This window comes from Saccopteryx bilineata, chromosome 11 (assembly GCF_036850765.1).
Source record: "Saccopteryx bilineata isolate mSacBil1 chromosome 11, mSacBil1_pri_phased_curated, whole genome shotgun sequence".
Lineage (NCBI taxonomy): Eukaryota > Metazoa > Chordata > Mammalia > Chiroptera > Emballonuridae > Saccopteryx > Saccopteryx bilineata.
Genome location: NC_089500.1, coordinates 10,014,756 through 10,033,530, shown reverse-complemented (window position 1 = coordinate 10,033,530; position 18,775 = coordinate 10,014,756). Strand labels below are relative to the sequence as shown.

The following is an 18,775-nucleotide window of genomic DNA, read 5'->3' as shown; positions in this document are numbered from 1 at the left end:
ATCCAATGTTTTTGCTAGATGGAGACCAGATCCAGAAAAGGGAAACTGCTTGTTGACCAACTAGTAAAAAGGAAGCTACCTTTACTGGATGTGGAGAAGTCCGTTTCTGTCTTCCAAAACCACAGAGACCAAAAAAAAAAAGGACGGACCACCATCTCATCAACAGAAGCCAGAGCCCTGTTTGAAAACCATCTCTTTCTTTTAGTAATCCACATCTCATGCTCTCCTAAGACATAAAACTAAGTATCACATTTCTCTGTTTGGAGGCTGCTACCCGTATATACACTCACCATAACCTCACCCTTATCTCAATCCTTCGCTTCCAAGAGTCCCTTCGTCCTCAACAGTGTCAGGGCCCCTAAACCCATCTACAGAATGTAAACTGTGTTGTTACAAGGGGATAAAATAATAATACCTAACAGAGCTGTTAAAAGAGCAAGATCTCCTGCCTTTCATCAGAGCAGAAAAGCTATCTTACTCTAATTTAGGGTGATGCCAATACAAACTGTAGAGCGACCATGACAAACACTCTGGAGAAGACGGAGCGTATCCTCATTGATCTCTTTCCTACCTCTGTCATTCCAACCTTTCCCTCCCAAGGGTCAGATCACTCCAGTGGACATCTGGGAAAGACTCCACATCCCAGGTAATACCATGGATGTGTGAAGTCACACTGGAAAGGGACACTGAAGGATCCATCCCACATTGTCCTTCATTGTAAAAGATGCCCCCGGGAATGGGAGACGAAGACAGCCAGCATCTCTAACTTTTTCCTGCCCGCAAACACCTGTAGATCGTGTGGAGCACAGATTCTGACGCCATAGCTCAGGGGTGGGAGCCGAGATTCCAAATCTCTGAGAAGCTCCCCGGTGACACCCACGCCGCTGTCCCGTGAAGCAGACTTGGACCAGCAGGGCCTTAGACATTCCATAGCACTGCTGCAGTCCCTCGCTTCCTCTCCTGCCTCTCTCTGGGTGCTACACAATGCCTCATTCAGACTTAGGCATAAAGCCACGTCCCACTCTACACCCAGTTTCTTCTTTAGTCTTTATTTAATCAGCAGGATTCCGAGACCATCTCTCAAACGCCTTTCATTCCCAGGCCCTGCTTTCTCCGAGTTATGGAACACGGAATGCAAACACTTTCTCTGCCTCGAGAGGTTCGGATTCTGCAGCAGCAGCAGCAGCAGCAGCAGCAAAAAGAAAAACAGTGACTTTGAGTCTAAAGCCCTATTAGTGCATATTCAGTAGACAAGCTGATCCACTGAGTCCTGGTTCCACAGAGCAAGCCACTGTCAAATGTCAAAAGAATGTGCTAGCTCTCTTCTGAGACTTTATTATAACTGTTATTAAGAGTGCCTCACCACACTATAAGATAGAATATATTATTAGAGATGCAACCCCAACAGATGCAAATTTGGAGGAATATCTGTCAGTATGGCAGATGCCTACAACAAAAAATGTAGATTAATCATGCCCATTTGAATGATGGGTAAATCATTTCCAGCATGTTTTTTCCAACTTGTCCACTTATGATGGTATTTCCTGGCAAATACTTTTTTTTTATTCTTGACAAATTCCTTTGTTTTCCTATATAGTCATCCATCTAAATGTTTTTCTGAAAACTACACATTTTACCATCAGCCATTTGTGCTCCTGACTTATTTTTATTATAAGAGGTTTTTGTCAAAATCTTTTTTTTATCATGTTCTATGGTATGTCATTGTGGTTTGGCATCATAAAATACAGCCTCCACATTTATTAACCTCAGATACCTGTTGACCACAAAGATTGGTTCTACAACAAAAACTCTATTCTGAAAGGAGGGAAAGTGAGCCTTCACTTAAAAAGAACACTCAATTGCGTGCGATTACTATAACTCAACAACAAAGAGCAAGGTTATATCTTAATTTCGATCACAAACATATGTCTCTGATTCCCATCTTTATTAAATTACTTGATAGATGACAGTTACCACTTTGACTTTCTTTCAACTAGAAAGACAATTTTTAGGTATTTTAATTTTCATTAAAAAAATGTGAAATAGTAAAGCTGTTAAATCAGTTTTACTTTGGTCTTAAAATGATCCTTTCGGAGCCTGAAAGTTCCTACTTCTTTGGTTATGGTAGTTAAAAATAAAACCACCTATCTAACCAAACAATTAAAAATATTCTTTCCAACTTTTGGAAAATTCTTCCAAAATTACTAAAGATCTGATAATATAGGACCTAAAAAAAAAAAAGTTTACAAGGAGCATTTAGATTGCAGAGATTTAAATGGGTTGGGGGATACTTTAGTTCATTTTATTTTTAAACATTGAAGAGTGTCATCGATATTTTGTCAACTTTGGTCAAACAGGATCAGATGTTGACGTCAGCCACGTACTTTTCTTGGCCTTTTCTCTTTTTGGCTCCCCCCTTACTATGAGCACACTTTTTAAACTGCAGTAAAATACGCAACATGCTTCTTGAAATCAAATCCACTGGTAATCATTTCTGGGCCTTTTTTGCTCCTGTTAGGTCCCATAAAATAATAACACTAGTAATTCTCCCTAGAGACTATAAAAGGAAGCACTGCATTGATTCCTCTTCAGATTACAACAAAAAGTCCGAAGAAAAAAATTCCGACAATAATTATTCCCCTTTTACTGTTTCATAAATTAGTTATTTTAGATATAAGGTGTGATCTCAATTACAGCTCTCCCCCCTGCCCCAAAGAATCACATGCACGAAAAGGACTTTATGGTCACATGATAGAAGCTCTATCTAACACAGTACCAGGGGAAAAATCATCTCACAGATGTTCTTCAAAATTACAGACATCAATCACTTCAACTAAAGTCAGAGCACGAGAGAATTCACAGCTAAGAATCAATTCGTCTATGCTTCAGGCAGATACCATAGAACAAGTATGTTCATTAAAGGGACCAGATGAGGTGGATTCTAGGTGGTGAAAACTAAGTTACTAGAGTTCCAGGACACTTTAAAATCGTACACTAGTTATAGAAATAGAACACAAAGTTCACAGCCAATGCAAATTCTGTCTCTGATGAGACAAAGTTAAGCATCCACAGTCAAAATGTTCTTCCAGTCACTTGGTCACGCCCACAGGGAATGTGGCACACCCTGTAGGTTGGGGGTCCCCGGGCTTCTGGAAAGTCAACTTACTTTGTCACAAACAGAGCTAAGCTTTCCAGGGATAGGGGCTACACTGGCTTTCTTTTTTAGGTAGATTTTACCAAGTAAGTCAGAAAAGGCTTGCCCTTTGGTCCTCCGGTGCAGTCTGTTATTCCAGTTGGGTGGTTCTCAAATTTTAGTACAAAAGAAGAAATCCCGAGGGGAGTTAGTGTAGGTAGGACAACGACTGCCAGGACACAACCTCTGGGGTCTCCCATTTCAACAAGCTACTCAGGCCAGGTAACTGTGGTGCTGGAGATCTCTGGACTCCCTCCCAGTCTGCGGAACCCTGGAGGGACACCATTTCTCCCAAGATCATTACTACATAGCAATGCTTGATCTTTGAACCTCCACAGCTGGCAAGCAAGGACTCCATTTTGGGTGGGAAGGAAATGATCACAGTAGAGTTGGCAGGGCTAGTTTTGTACAAGGTTAGAGGGTGGGAAGCACAGCCTAATTTTACTTCACTGGGTCATCCGCTGGCCCGCGGCCCAGGCGCCCACCCACACTCCAACCACCGCGTCTCAGACCTGAGACTTCCATCCCCGACTCACATGCCACAAGATATGCACCTACCCAGCCTCCGTTATCCTGGATCCAGGTGTGCAGGTGCCGGTTCAGGTACTCAGTCATCCACAAGGCGATGTTGTCCACCAGGGGCGACATCTCCCGGTTGACGCTTTCCACACACATGACCCCACCGAATTCAAAGAAGGCCACAATCCTCCCCCAGTTCACCCCATCCCTGAAGAGCTCCTCCACCACCGTGGCAAAGCGTCCCCTCGCGGTGAAGGGTGTCAGGTGCAGCTGGCTGGACATTTCGGCGAAATCGCGGCGGTACCGACGGGAAAAGTCATCACCGGCCTGGCGCAGGGTCAGGTGGACCACAGGTGGCACTGGGCTGAGCGTAGGCCCCGCGGCTGCGGCGAGGGCGGCCGGGGGCGGCGGCGGCGAGGTCCTGGCGGGCGTAGGGGTGCGCCCGGGCTGGGAGGAGAAGATGCCTGGCGCGAGGGTGGCCCCCGGGGGCGCGGCACCCGCGTCTCCGGCATCCCACTCGTAGCCCCTCTGCGACAGCTTATAGTGGATGTACTTCATCACTATCTCCCGGTTATCATACCCTGTTCGCCCAGCGTGCGCCATCCTTCCCCCGAGGAAAAAACAGGAAAAGCAACCGGGTACCAACAGCACCTCTCGCTCCCGCTCCCGCCCCACGGCCCCGAAAGAAAGAATAATAGTTATAATCCAGCTATTTTATTGGATGTGCTTTGCATTCTTGGATGAGGGGGTGTCTTCAGCCACGCGGAACACTTGATTCTACTGTTTCCCTCTTGGCGTGAGATGCAGGAAATTTTAATTTCAATTCCTTTCGGATTCTTACTTCATGAGGCACATTGTTATTAATGGTCAGTGTCAGTCTATTCCCTCCGTGATCCTGAAAAGTTAAAAAAAAAAGACCTATAAGTGAAAATCAGGTGCATTTTCCTTTACAGTCTGGGTGAAAGCAAGGTATATACACTACAATTACACGGCTAAAAAGAATGTATTAAGCTGCGTGTTAATTACACTTACACGAATGCATTTAAAGTTAAAATCTTAAATGATTCCATTAGAAGTTACATTAAACCAATTTCCTGTGCGAAAGAACTTACTTGTATTTTTTAAGGACAGCATGATCCTCTGTCAAGTTTCCTTTTTTGTGAAAACAAAACAAATGCATAAGGCAAAGACCCCATCGATCTTCCGAACTCCCCGGTGATAGCTGCCGCGCAACTTCCAAATGAATCAGGAGTTGGGGGTGCGTGGGGCAGTGGTAAAAATGAAAAGACTTGTCAGATGGATTCCCAGACTTCTTCACAGAAATGTCAATCCGCAGGAATCCCAACCGGAGATCTCAAGAGCACGAGAAAAAAAAAAAAGGCAGCAGCGGCGGCGGATGAATTACAATATTCAGTCCAGTATTTCCATAAGTCCTGTGATATTCCCCCTCTCGGCAATTTACACGCGCGCACTCACGCGCGGGCACAGGCATGGACCCCTAACCGCGGGACCGCTTCACGCTCCTCGAGGGAGAGACAGGGACCGGGGCCCGTGGACGCGCCGGGGCACGGGGGCAGGAATCCTCTTCTGATTAAACTCCGAACGGCAAATGCATTTTCCGAAAAGCTGCTTGATAAATGAAGGCAGGACGCGCCCGGGCCGCCGGTGCAGAGCCGAGAAGCCCGCGCTGTGTGTGGTGCGACGAGGGGTGGGGAGAAGGAGATGGTGGGGGAGGGTTTTATTTTTTCCCTCTTTTCCTAAAAAGGATGACTGCTACGAAGTTCTCCCCCCTGGACCCCCTCTTCCGCTGCACCCCACCGGCGCACCCCGCCTCCGGGCTGCGCACCCTTTCTCCTCCTCCTGCTCTTGCGCCGCGGCGGCCGTGTCCCCGCGCTCCCGCCGCGCACCCGCTCCGGGCGATGACGGCCACGCCGGCGGGGAGAGCCCGGCGCCCGGCACCTTCGCTGGCAGCGGCGGCGGCGGCGGCTCAGCCCGGAGACCGAGAGCGGCGGGCGGGCGGGCGGGCCAGCGGGCGCGCGGCGGGCGGGGGCGGGGAGGAAGGGGGCGGGCGCGGGGCGGGGGGGCCTGGCCTCTTACTTCATTCTCTGCTCGAACCGACTGGTTTCCTGTACGTACGTCACGGTTCATTCAAAAAAAGAAGAAAGAAAGAGCCCTCCTCTGAGCGGCCCCGCCACCCCCTCCGCCCTGCTCCCTTTCCCGGGTTAAAGGAGCCGCGGCCGGGCCGGGAGCGGCGCGCCCCGCCGGGGACACATGGCGCGCAGGGCCGAGGCTGGGGAGGGCGCGCCTGGGACGGCCCCCGCCCGCCCTCTGGGCCCGCTCCGCCTGGCCAGTGGGTGGCGCGGGCGGCGAAGGCCTCCCGCGCGGCCGCGGCGCGGTGGGTGTGCAGGGGCCTCCTTGGGCCTGCGGCTTGCTCCGGCGCCCGCGAGGGACCGGGCCGCCCGGGGAATTGCACGCGGGCGGCTGGGTGGGTGGCTGCGCCCAGAAAACAAGCGCTGGAAAGGCGCAGGGAATCGCTGCGACTCTTCCTAGCCGAGTGAGTGTGAGTGTGTGAGTGTTGAGTGTGTGTGTGTGTGTGTGTGTGTGTGCGCGCGCGCGCGTGCGTGCGCGCGCGCGCCCAGCGTATTACCAGCGATCGGCCGCCGGGGCCGATCTGACCTCGAACCGGGGACCTCAGCGCTGCCCAGCCGTGAAGAGAGGCGAGGCTGCACATTCATTAGTGAGGGAAGCCCCGAGCATCTTGTTTACTTGTAGGATGCTTCCTAGGTGTCCACGCAAAACACTCTAGAGAAGCACCCTCCCTGATCCAAGCCCGACAGAACTCAGCGGGTCATCAGAGGGGCGAGTGCAGGGTAGCAGGGGCTTTGAAATGGTTCTGTGAATGCTTGTCCTCCACTCCTGACAATTTCGGCCCTGGGTTAGAGCCAGGTTCTGATGTCTTACATGGTAACTTTCAGGCCCACAGTCCCAACACCACGGTGGGTGGGTTTCTAAAGGCCTCTACGGTCGCCTAGCAGCCAATCCCAGATGGCCACACCTCTCAAGTTAGCTACACATACACACACACACACACGCACACGCACACACACGCAAGCACATACATTTTTTAATTCATCAGCATGAACAGCCCCTCAGAGAAAAGCCCAACACAGCAATCAAGTCGCATGTGCTTAACTATTTTACCTCAAAGAGTCTTTGCAAATAAAACCCGGAAGGGGGAAATGTTTACTAAAAGTACAGCCGCTTACTTATTAGGGCTCAAATACAAATACATAGGAACACTGGATTAATTATTGTGGTCATAGAAACATGGCGAGAACAAGGCATTTGTGCGAATATGTTGAGACTCTACCTTTATTTTGTCTTGTTCCTCATCTAAAATCAAAGCATTTATTCCTAAGCAAAATAAGCACAGCAAATTATGTTTCTTTCCACGTTATTCCTAATCAGCCCACATGCCAAACCCTTGCATGTGGCAATGGGTGCCTGGTCCAATTCTCTGCCCTATCTTCTGATGGCTGAGTCCACTTTTACCTATGACGATGGCCCGGAGGTGTTCTGGCCTGGAGGTGAATACTGAGTATAGATTGACCTGAGATATGTGTTCCCACAGAATTAGGAGAAATTCATGTAATGCCATAGCATTCTGGTTGGGGGAATCTTCTCCAAACCTTGTCATAAGCCTCCAAAATTGCTTAAGAGGAATTGAAAGCCTTGGGGCTTCGTTTGAGTGAGGAAATGAGAAGACAGAGCTGAAAAAGAGATTGCACTTCTGCAAAGGGGCAGCCAGAACAAAACGTAGCTCATTCCCAGAGAAGGAAAAGCTTCCTTTATTCGGTCGCTCCTTTGCTGCATAGAACCTCACTTTACAGATGGTCCCTGGACTGATTCCTTATGTGGCATGCTGACCATAAGCAAACATTCTCCGGACTGGTCTGCATGAATGACAGTCCTTGACTAAGGAGTATATTCCCTGGGACTTTGAATGGGAAGAGTGAAACCCTTCCTCCATTTATATATGGGTTTCATGTATAATATATTAGACTTCACTTTAAAGAGTGAGGTCAGGTATTCCTCAGAAGTGTGTGCATTGATGCCCCGTCTCTGTCTCTGGGCATTGATGAGGTGGCAGGATAGAGCACTGTCCTGAGTTAGGAGTCCTGGGTTTGAATCTCACTGGGAAGGAGACCTCTGATCAACCTTCCAAATGTATGTGCTCTGAATGTTTTGTTTCTCAGAATGCCTTCCACTTTTAAGAGCCAGTGGACGAGCCATTTGTCCATCTTGCCTGGCTGGATTCTAAAGGAAGGTAGTACCAGGAAGAGAAAGAATAAGACGCAGGGAGTGGAGACTGAATCCAGAGTCTGAAAGGCCTATGTTTTCCTTCTTTATTCTCCAGCCTGCCAAACAAAAAGCTTTATATTGCCAGTTTTTGCCACCTACTGGTGGATGTGAAACAGTGTCATTCAGAAAGTTCTCTTCGTTCATTTATTGCCAATGTGTTTCCAAAGCTTATGATGTTCAAAAAGAGCATTATTCTAATCTGAACATACTGTACCACTGTTTAATATAGATATGCATAAAATCTTCCTAAAAGACATATTAGTTAAAATGAAGATAGAAAGACACCACTAACTTAGAGGGAATTGACAATAGGTAGGATGAAAGTTAAAAATATAAAGCATGATGACCCCCAACCATTTAGGCAAATTGAAGTAGAAATAAACCCACACACCAAACAAACTGACCAGAGAGAGTAAAATCAAGTAGTCCATATAGTCTTTACAAAAGAAAAAAATGAACAGCTTAAAAAATAACATTTCACAGACCTAAACAATCCAAAACACTAATGTCCAATTTTGAGTACCTTGTAAATTGTTTCCAGCTTTATTGAGATATCTGTTGGAATTAGTATCTTATGCATTATACACTTTTATGCTAAATAGTGCCACACTCTTTCAAGTGGTTTGTATACTTTGTTGGCGAACACTGTAATGATGTTACTAATTAGTTATAAGATTAATACTAACAAGAACACTGTTCCCAATCCATTTGTGCTCCAGTGTCTTCTGTTGTAAGAGTGATCACATCTAAGTCGTCTGCTCCATGCTCTGAAACCATCCTTGCTGTCAGCAGGGAACTCTTGCCAAATGTAAACCAACAAGCCTTGGTTTAATTGAGAAACCCACCAAACTTTGACGGGTCCTAAACCTCCAAAACTGTTGAGTAATTAACCAACAACCTTTGAAATTAGGCTATGAAAAGCCAATCAAGCCTTCTTGTGCAAGTTTCATAGCAGGCAAATAACATTTGGTTTATAAAGGAAAGTGCCAGAAATTCACTCGTAAATTTTTTTCCTTTCAAATGAATGACTTTGTTTTTAAAGTGAAATAAGAGAAAGGAAGAAACATACTTTTCAAATGTGTACTGATTTCATTGGATTGAAACTGCACTAATAGAACCAAACAACATGAAATACCATGGTATGGAGGGGTTTAACAAAGAATTTACATTCTTAATGGGCAAACACTAACTTTTATTCTCTCATGCTAGTTAGCACAGAGCAGTATCTCCCAGATATTCCCGACGAATATATGTAGAAAAATCAGGGGTAATGTGTTTGATTCCTAAGGCTGGTGTGACAAAATATCCCAACTTAGGGAGGATAAACCAAAATGTATTCTCCCACAGTTCTGGAGGCTTGAAATCCAAAACCAAGGTGTCGGCAGGGCCATACTGCCTTTGAAGGCTCCAGGGAAAACGACTTTCTTGCCTTTCCTCCCATCCTCTGGTGGTGGCTGTCAGCCCCTGGCTTGTAGCTGCATCACTCCAATCTCTGCCTCTGTCATCACATGGCATTCTCCCGGTGTGATGACAGATCTCACTCCTGTGCATGGCATGCCGTGGGCCTGAGCCCGCCACCTTGGCACCCTTCCACCTTCCTTTCTTCTTGCAGCTGTTACCTTTGTGTGCTTTCTGGAACATGCCAAGATCCCTCATGTCTTTTGCCTCTGCTCATCTGCTCCTCTCCCTGAAACGTACCCAACCTTCTCATGGCAAATTCATACTCGTTCCTCAACTTTCATCTCCCCTTTGAGACCATCCCTGACTTTCCTGGGAAGTCCTAGGATTCCACCTGTGCCGTTAGTACAGAAGCTGGGAGATTAGAAGTAAAAAAACAGGGACTTGAAACCTTGTTCTACTGCTTGATAGGTACGACCTTGGCAAGTTATATCACCTCTCTGTGCCCTCATTCGTAAGATGGGGATATCAGTGGTACCATAGTTATCTCTCCACTCCTCCTCCCCGTCCTCAGCTTCACCTTACCTGTCAACCAAGGTCCAAAAAAATTAAATGGAAAGTTCCAGAAGGAAGCTATTCCTAAGTTTTACATTGCACACCATTCTGATTATGGAGGTGAAGTCTCTCACCACCCCTCTCTGTCCCATGTGGGAGATGAACCATCCCCTTTTCCACGCTGTGGATGCTCCCAACATGTTCGTCACTCAGTAGCTGTCTCAATCATCAGCTCTCAGATAGACAGTCTGGGTGTCACACTGCTTGTGTTCAAGTCATTTGATTTTACTTAATAATGCCACACTTGTGTAACTTCTATAACAGCACATTGTTATAACTGTTGTATATTTATTACTAATTATTGTTAATTTCTTACTGTGCTTAATTTATAATGTCAACTTGGTCATATGGTATAGGAAAACCATAGTATCTATTCTATCTGTGGTTTCAGGCATCCCTTGGGGGTCTTGCAACAGAACCCTCGGGAATAAGGGGAGACTGTGTGTTCAGAAGGTTAAAGTATAAGTTAAATGATTTCAACATACAGTACTGACTGACAACAGTAACTAGTACTGGTTATGTCGTCAACATTAGTTATTTACATCATAGTCATAGCTATTGTTGGAGCGACAGTGTTAATTTCTGGCATATTTTTTCCTGTAGATTATAAACTTCTTGAGAGCAGGGACCGTATTTTTCCTTTGAGCATTCCAAGCCTAGAATAGTGCCTGGCATTCAAATATTTGAGGCCCCAAGCTGAAGAAAGGAATGGGGAGTGGTCCTCTTTCCCCAGGAAGACTTGAAAGAACCCTCAGAGGGTGAAGGAGGGGGCGGGCCAGAAGCAAGAAATGTCCTCACCGAGGGAGGGGCAAGTTGTTTATGCAGAGTTATGTCCATGATGCCTGGATACTGAGCTCATCATAGGCACTCAACAAATATACGTTGAATCAGAGAAAATGGAAGTTATAAAATCAGAAGTGGAACAGAAGAAACATTTTGTAAAGGTCCAAAAATAAAAATTATAGAAGTGATACTATATGCTGTTTATACAAACTGCTCAGATTTAAGGAGAGGTGAAGTCTGAAAACCAAGCTGTCTAAGGAATCTCTTTGCAATGTGACCCAAATTTTTCTATTGAAAGACTGAGAAATATTAAGGTGTGTTCTTTTACCTATCTGTATTTTATACCCTTCAGAATCTAGGAGATATTTCATTATTAAAACATGAAGGTTTAATGCTTGCTTGGGCAGCACATGTACTAGAATATAAAGGTTTAAAGTATGGGAAATAAATTTATTTGTATACAAAACATAATTACTTAAGAAAATTTACTAAATTCCACATTACTCATGGCTTTACTCATATATCCCACACCAGAGTCACAGAAATGCATAACATATTTGAAACAAACACTCATTATATCAAGTACTTAATCTGAAAAATTACCTCCTTACACTCCTTACAAAAGGATAAAAAACCAAGCCTCATCAAGTGGTTAAATGCAAGGTAAAGAAACTTTACGGAAAAGGTTTGTTTTGCTTGTGTCTCTTTTTAAAAAAAACACCACCACAAATTTCTAGAAAAGTAAGTTTTCAAATCTGCAAAGCTGATTCCCCATTTATTTTTTGTTGTGATTCAGAAATACAGGGTATGAAACTTAGGTTATAATTCTGTCATAAAATCTTCCAAAGTAGCAAGTGCAAGTTCTCAGGTACATCAAAATAGTCACGTTCACTCTAACGGGTTTAAAAATGTCTTTAGAGTTGTGACATCAAGCAAATGTAAAATATAATAGCTATTATCTCCTCTTCAAAATATCAAATCTGCCATCATTAAATGAGATTTAGTCCAGAATATAGAAGGTTACAGTCAGTAGTTACTTTTAAAAGCTGAATTACTAAGATCTAAAAGAAATAAGATACAAAGCATCTTAAGTCAAAAAGTATGAATATCTAAGTGTCCTTGAGCAAGACAAGTTTAAATTAGAATATGATATAATAAAATTAAATCTGTTCTAGTGAGTAAAATATATATATATGGTATTGCCTTCTTCTAGGTAGACAAAAACATACAATTCTTTGAATTGAAGCAACTATTACCAGATTTTTTTCATCCAAATATTGGAAACACTCTCTCAAAGTTTCACTTCAATACATGGTTCAACAGAATCAAACAAAGATTTATATTTATGATGTAAAGAGGCCATCATTAACAGCATTTTTTTTTTTCTGAAGCTGGAAACGGGGAGACAGACAGACTCCCGCATGCGCCCAACCGGGATCCACCCGGCACGCCCACCAGGGGCGAAGCTCTGCCCACCAGGGGGCGATGCTCTGCCCCTCCGGGGCGTCGCTCTGCCGTGACCAGAGCCACTCTAGCGCCTGGGGCAGAGGCCAAGGAGCCATCCCCAGTGCCCAGGCCATCTTTGCTCCAATGGAGCCTTGGCTGCGGGAGGGGAAGAGAGAGACAGAGAGGAAGGAGGGGAGGGGGGTGGAGAAGCAAATGGGCGCTTCTCCTATGTGCCCTGGCCGGGAATCAAACCCGGGTCCCCCGCACGCCAGGCCGACGCTCTACCACTGAGCCAACTGGCCAGGGCCCATTAACAGCATTTTTAATTTCTTCTCTTTTCTGCTGTGAAAACTAAAATTTTTTTTTTCTTTTTCTGAAGCTGGAAACGGGGAGAGACAGACTCCCACATGCGCCCGACTGGGATCCACCCAGCACGCCCACCAGGGGCAATGCTCTGCCCCTCTGGGGCGTCGCTCTGCCACGACCAGAGCCACTCTAGCACCTAGGGCAGAGGCCAAGGAGCCATCCCCAGCACCCGGGCCATCTTTGCTCCAATGGAGCCTTGGCTGCGGGAGGGGAAGAGAGAGACAGAGAGGAAGGGGGGGCTGGAGAAGCAAATGGGCGCTTCTCCTATGTGCCCTGGCCGGGACTCGAACCCCGGTCCCCCCACATGCCAGGCCGACGCTCTACCGCTGAGCCAACCGGCCAGGGCCATGAAAACCAAATTTAAAAAAATATAGAAAATAGCCTGACCAGGTGGTGGCGCAGTAGATAGAGCGTCGGGTTGGGATGCAGAGGACCCAGGTTCGAGACCCTGAGGTCACCAGCTTGAGCGTGGGCTCATCTGCTTTGAGCAAAAGCTCACCAGCTTCAACCCAAGGTTGCTGGCTTGAGCAAGGGGTTACTCAGTCTGCTGAAGACTCATGGTCAAGGCCCATATGAGAAAGCAATCAATGAACAACTAAGGTGTTGCAACACACAACAAAAAACTAATGATTGATGCTTCTCATCTCTCCGTTCTTGTCTGTCTGTCCCTGTCTATCCCTCTCTCTGACTCTCTGTCTCTGTAAAAAAAAAAAAAAAAAAAAATATATATATATATATATATATATATATATATATATATATACACACACACACACACACACATAGAGAGAGAGAGAGAAAATAAAAATTCCCTTGACTTTTTTCTTGTGAAAATAAATGGGGGCCCTGGCCAGTTGGCTCAGTGGTAGAGCGTCGGCCTGGCATGCGGGGGACCCGGGTTCGATTCCCGGCCAGGGCACATAGGAGAAGCGCCCATTTGCTTCTCCACCCCCCCCCCCGTCCTCTCTGTCTCTCTCTTCCCCTCCCGCAGCCAAGGCTCCATTGGAGCAAAGATGGCCCGGGCGCAGGGGATGGCTCCTTGGCCTCTGCCCCAGGCGCTAGAGTGGCTCTGGTCACAACAGAGCTTCGCCCCTGGTGGGCGTGCTGGGTGGATCCCGGTCGGGCGCATGCGGGAGTCTGACTGTCTCTCCCCGTTTCCAGCTTCAGAAAAATACAAAAAAAAAAAAAAAAAGAAATGGGTATTTTTATACTTTTTCTCAATTCTGAAGGGTCCTTGAACACATTTTGGAACATCTGTGGCTGCATGATATTAAACATTTTAAAATAAATATACTTATAAATACATTATAATAAAACAGTACAACCCAACTTAGCAGAGGCAGGTACTTTCAGAACTGAAACTCGCCTCCTGAGCTGCTGCTGGTCACAGAGAACCAACATTCCGACAGTTATGACTCCCTCTGCCACAGGTACGACTTATCCGCTTCCAGGTACAATACCAGGCGTTGAGTCAATGTGGTGTTTTAAAAAGAAAAAAAATCCACTAATTTCCCTAACAATTTGACTCAGGGGTTTTATTTTCCTTCTCCTAAGAAAAAAGTGAGCATAAAAAATTAAAAAGTTGTACAAGAATTGAGCCCAAAAAATGAAAACTAGAATTCGCCTTGTGATATTTTCCTGTTTTTGGTGAAGTCTGATTTTTGTGTGATGATACCTGAAGGTCTACAATCCCTTTATCCAAAAACTTTTACCCAGATGTGTTATCGAATTTACAATTCTTTGCATTTTGAACAGGAAATATGGGGGCACAGGTGGGATGTTATGAAACACTTCCACAGAATCTGGGGCGAGATCTAGAATCCTACCCATCTGTAGTTCTTCAGGTGGAACGATCGGATGGTTCATGAAATGGCATGAATAAAAACTATAATCATCTCATGTTGGTTCACATTGGATTTTGCTGGCAAATGGATAATGGCACCAAATTTATAAATTAAAAACAAAAAAGCACCTTAATTTTTAAAGCTTTTTGGACAAGGAATTGTGGCCCTCTGACCTAACGAGCCCACTCCCTGAGATGGTGACCGCCACACATCAGCTCTCGTGCCTGGGCCGCAGTGGGGCTGGGGGCATCATCTCCCACCACAGAACAGTGGTCTTCCATTTGTTCGGGGCAGTAGATTCTATACAGTCACAGTACTGTCTATGAGGACACCTTGAGAAATGAATATTGAACTATTGTTAATTACTTTTATTAAATGAGACACCATCTTGGACTAGATTTCCATATACCCGCAGAAAGTGCAAACATTCAAGGGACATTTATGAGAAAGGAATATGGTTGGGAAAATCCAGATATAAACGCAACTGCTTTCTGCGAATTAGAAAAACATAGCTCACTCCATTTTCGAGGCCACACAATACGACACCACAGAGTTTGCAGACGCTGGCTACCTAAGGCTAATAATGTTCATGACACGTTCAGAAAAATACAAAAAAAAAAAAATGTTCACGACATGGGAGGGCGTCACCCCCCCGCCATCCACGACACTGAAATCACCCCAAGCAGCTTAGATATTAACTAGTAATTTCTCCTGTCTTTGATAGTGTTTAACTATGCCATTCTCAGATCTTCATTAATAAGACCCCATGGATGAAAGCCATTAAACATCTTACTTTCAAAAAATTAAGTCATTTTAAAGTGAAGAGGTTCAAAAACTCAAGAGCAAAAAAAGAAAAAAAAATGACTTTGCCACCATTTTTCGGTCTTTAATCTTTTGTAGAGTTTTTTCTTTCTTTTATAACAATAAAAAACTTTCTTCTTCAAAAGCAGTGGTCTGTTCTCACCCAGGTGAGGTGGAGTAGGCTACTGAAGACACACACTGACCTTGCAAGGAGGGGCAGCACCCTGCCACGGAGGTGGCTGTCCTTACAGAGGGTACGATGGTGGGGTGGAGCAGGTCACATTGGCTAAAACTCGTCATAGGCACTTACTGTGGAAATCCATTCAATGAACAACAAAACACAGTCTGGAAACTGCACCCACCGGGCCACGAGGTTTCCAGAGAGCTACGCCAAGAGAATGCTGGCTGCACTTCCTTAACATGCGGTTCAAGATCGCTCTTGGGGTCACGGGAAGCGTCACAGAGAGACGGGGCGGTCCTTTTATTTCAAAACAAGTACCTTCAAATTCGGCTTTGCTGTCCCAACTTTTTTTTTTTTATCTTAATGAGTGAAATTTAAATATGCTATGCCAGCCTTTTCTAAAAGCTACACATATACTACGAGAAGAATGTCACATTTCTTCATTTTTTTTTGTTTTCATTAATTCATGGATGAATTGAAAAAAGTCAAGTCCAAAATTTTTAACTGGTCTTTTTTTTTTTCTTTCTTTTTTTACAAAAATATGACAGTAGTATAAGCAAAACTGGAAGGAAGAGAAGAGACTAAAGCCAGATGGAATGAGACTTTGGCTCTTGTGGCTAGTGAAGAAATTGTAAACGTGTAAGTTTCTAAGATTTTATTTCTCTTCAAAGAAACATTTTAGGAGGCTGCGTCTCCCCCAGGAGTGAGAAATGAGACGTATCCTAAGTATTTGAACCTAGAGGAGTCAAGAACGCAGTGTTTTTCCTCCGGGAAAATACCGACCTCCTTCCTGTCTCTGCCTGGCTCTCTCCCATCCCCCGGGGGCATTTGGGATCAAAGAGGGAGAGCCTCTCGCCAGTGCCCACCAGCACGCAGCACAGTGAGCCCCGCACATTAGTATTCGGACTCACCAGGACATGTAAAACTCATCGTGAATAAAATAACACCAATTTAAAGAGAGAAAGAAAAAAAAAAAGGCCCCAGAAACTCACAAACTGCCTTTCATGGAAGGTTTTAAAAAGTCTTCACATCGTCACTTGTGTCATAAAGTACATTTCTGGACTTGATCTATATTGGGCGGAGGGGAGATTAACAAGAAAAAATGCAAGTGATCACACTGGAATCCTGTCCTTGACCCTACTTACACCTGTCAGTTCCCACACCGTAGTCACCTCCCCACCCAGGGGTCGGCTGCGCTCCTGGTCCATGTTTGCATAGTATTGATAATTTGATAATATGGTTTGGAGTTGACCTCCACTCCCTCGCTCGCAGCCAGGTTGCAGAAGACCTCTGGTCCCATCTGACATATTCAAAAGCAATACACAAGTGTCTGTGGGCCGAAAACTGGGTCCCATCCAGCAGCAAGCTGCTCGCACTCCTTAGAAACACTCTTTTCCCATGGTTTAGGCGGTTTTGTCTGCAGTTACATATTTTGCTCTTTCTACCATGCAGCGACGGATTATGTTGTCAAAACTCCCAAGGTAAAACAAAGAGAGCATACGGAAGAGGCCCATGGTGACCACCTGTAAGATAAAGACAGACCCGTGAGCTCGGCCAAGAGTACAATACAATAGCTCGTTTCAAGAGATTCTAGGATATGTCTCTAATAAATGGTTTCTGAGCCACGTCTTCTAATCTGCTGCAAGGGTAAGTATAATGAAAACTTTGTCAGTGTCAGTGAAACACTGAGGACAGAAGCTGTCTGCTCTGAATGAGACCCTGATTCGTGCTGGATACGTAACAAAAGAATATAAGCCCAGTTAATAAATGTTAATGAAACAAAGAATGAAATGGGTATTCCTAGTAGTCCTGGGTTCTGAGAGTGAGGGAAAATCCACTCCCACATCTCAATCATCCAAACTACAATCAAGGCTCCTTGGTTTAAGATTTGTGGTCTGGCCTGACCTATGGTGGCGCAGTTGATAAAGCATCGACCTGGAATGCTGAGGTCGCTGGTTCAAAACTCTGAGCTTGCCTGGTCAAGGCACATATGGGCATTGATGTGTCCTACTCCTCCCCATCTTCTCTCTCTCTTTTTAAAAATGAATAAATAAAAATATAATATATATTTATACATATAATTACAAGTGCACAACTATGTGAATTGTGCACTTAAAAAAAAAAAGATTTGTGGTCTGATCACAGAATTGGACCCTACACCAGGCGCTGAGAACAGTTGCAGGCCAGGCCTCCGGGAGCTTACTCCCTAACTGGAAAAACAATCAATGGGAGAAAGACAACTATCATTTGAAAGATATTGTGTGGACCGTTAATGACATGGGCCTGTGACTTCAAGACAAATTGGCAGTTTTTGTGGCCAGTGTAAAAATTCTGCTTTCCATGAGACTGTCAGCTAGCTTCCCAATAGGTGAAGGCTTTGATAAGGGGCTGGAAAGCTATTCTGTATGACATCGTAATGGTGGATACATGTCACTGAAGGCCATGGTTTACATTTGGGCTCACTCTGTTTTATGCATCCGTCCTCTGGGCTTACCTGCTGGAGCCCTTCGGTAATAGAAGTGACAGGCGCCATTCCACAGGTCAGGGACGAGAGCATGTACCCATCCGAGCCAATGGAGCTGTTGAAATTTCCTTGCTATGTAGACGGACGAGAAAAGAGAGAGGCAATTGTGGTTACCACAAAGGGAATCCACTCAACGTTTCAGAAACAGGGAAGTGTGCCCGTTCCCTTTTACGCAGAACGAGAGGTTAGCAGATCACAAACCGCGACTTGGAAGTGAACGTGGCCCCTGCAGAGAGGCTGAGTGGCTTGATGGAAGGTTCTCAAACTGTGGGTCGGTCCACGGAGCCTGGGTGTCCCTTGGGGGTGGGGGAGGGGTCCACGTGGACAAAACGGTGGTCATAATAACATAAAAGCAATAATGGGCGCTGGCCAGTTGGCTCAGTGGAAGAGCGTCGGCCTGGCGTGCAGGAGTCCCAGGTTCGATTCCTGATCAGGGCACACAGGAGAGGCGCCCATCTGCTTCTCCACCCCTCCCCCTCTCCTTCCTCTCTGTCTCTCTCTTCCCCTCCCGCAGCCAAGGCTCCATTGGAGCAAAGTTGGCCCGGGAGCTGAAGATGGCTCTGTGGCCTCTGCCTCAGGTGCTAGAATGGCTCTGGTTGCAACAGAACGACGCCTCAGGTGGGCAGAGCATCACCCCCTGGTGGGCATGCTGGGTGGATCCTGGTCGGGCGCATGCGGAGTCTGTCTGCCTGCCTCCCCGTTTCCAACTTCAGAAAAAAGAAAAAAAAAAGCAATAATGGACT

General features: G+C 45.6%; 2 protein-coding genes across 5 annotated transcripts in view; both read right to left on the bottom strand.

The window, feature by feature from the left end:
• Positions 1 to 5,724, bottom strand: part of BCL2 (BCL2 apoptosis regulator) — a 186,382-nt gene extending 180,658 nt beyond the window's left edge. For all 4 annotated transcript variants that reach the window (XR_010727549.1, XM_066247554.1, XM_066247553.1 and 1 more), the window contains exons 1-2: positions 4,825 to 5,724; positions 3,752 to 4,607 (exon numbers count right to left, since the gene is read on the bottom strand). Coding sequence is in view for 3 of the 4 variants with exons in the window: in XM_066247554.1 (XP_066103651.1) it covers positions 3,752 to 4,315 (564 nt within the window). In the remaining variant the exon portion in view is untranslated. The remainder of the gene's footprint in view (positions 1 to 3,751; positions 4,608 to 4,824) is intronic.
• A 10,170-nt stretch (positions 5,725 to 15,894) lies between these two features.
• The window catches only part of KDSR (3-ketodihydrosphingosine reductase), a 31,713-nt gene continuing 28,832 nt past the window's right edge, over positions 15,895 to 18,775 (bottom strand). Inside the window, exons 9-10 of the mRNA XM_066246778.1 lie at positions 18,003 to 18,104; positions 15,895 to 17,031 (exon numbers count right to left, since the gene is read on the bottom strand). Of these exons, the coding sequence (XP_066102875.1) occupies positions 16,912 to 17,031; positions 18,003 to 18,104 (222 nt within the window). The 3' untranslated portion in view covers positions 15,895 to 16,911. The remainder of the gene's footprint in view (positions 17,032 to 18,002; positions 18,105 to 18,775) is intronic.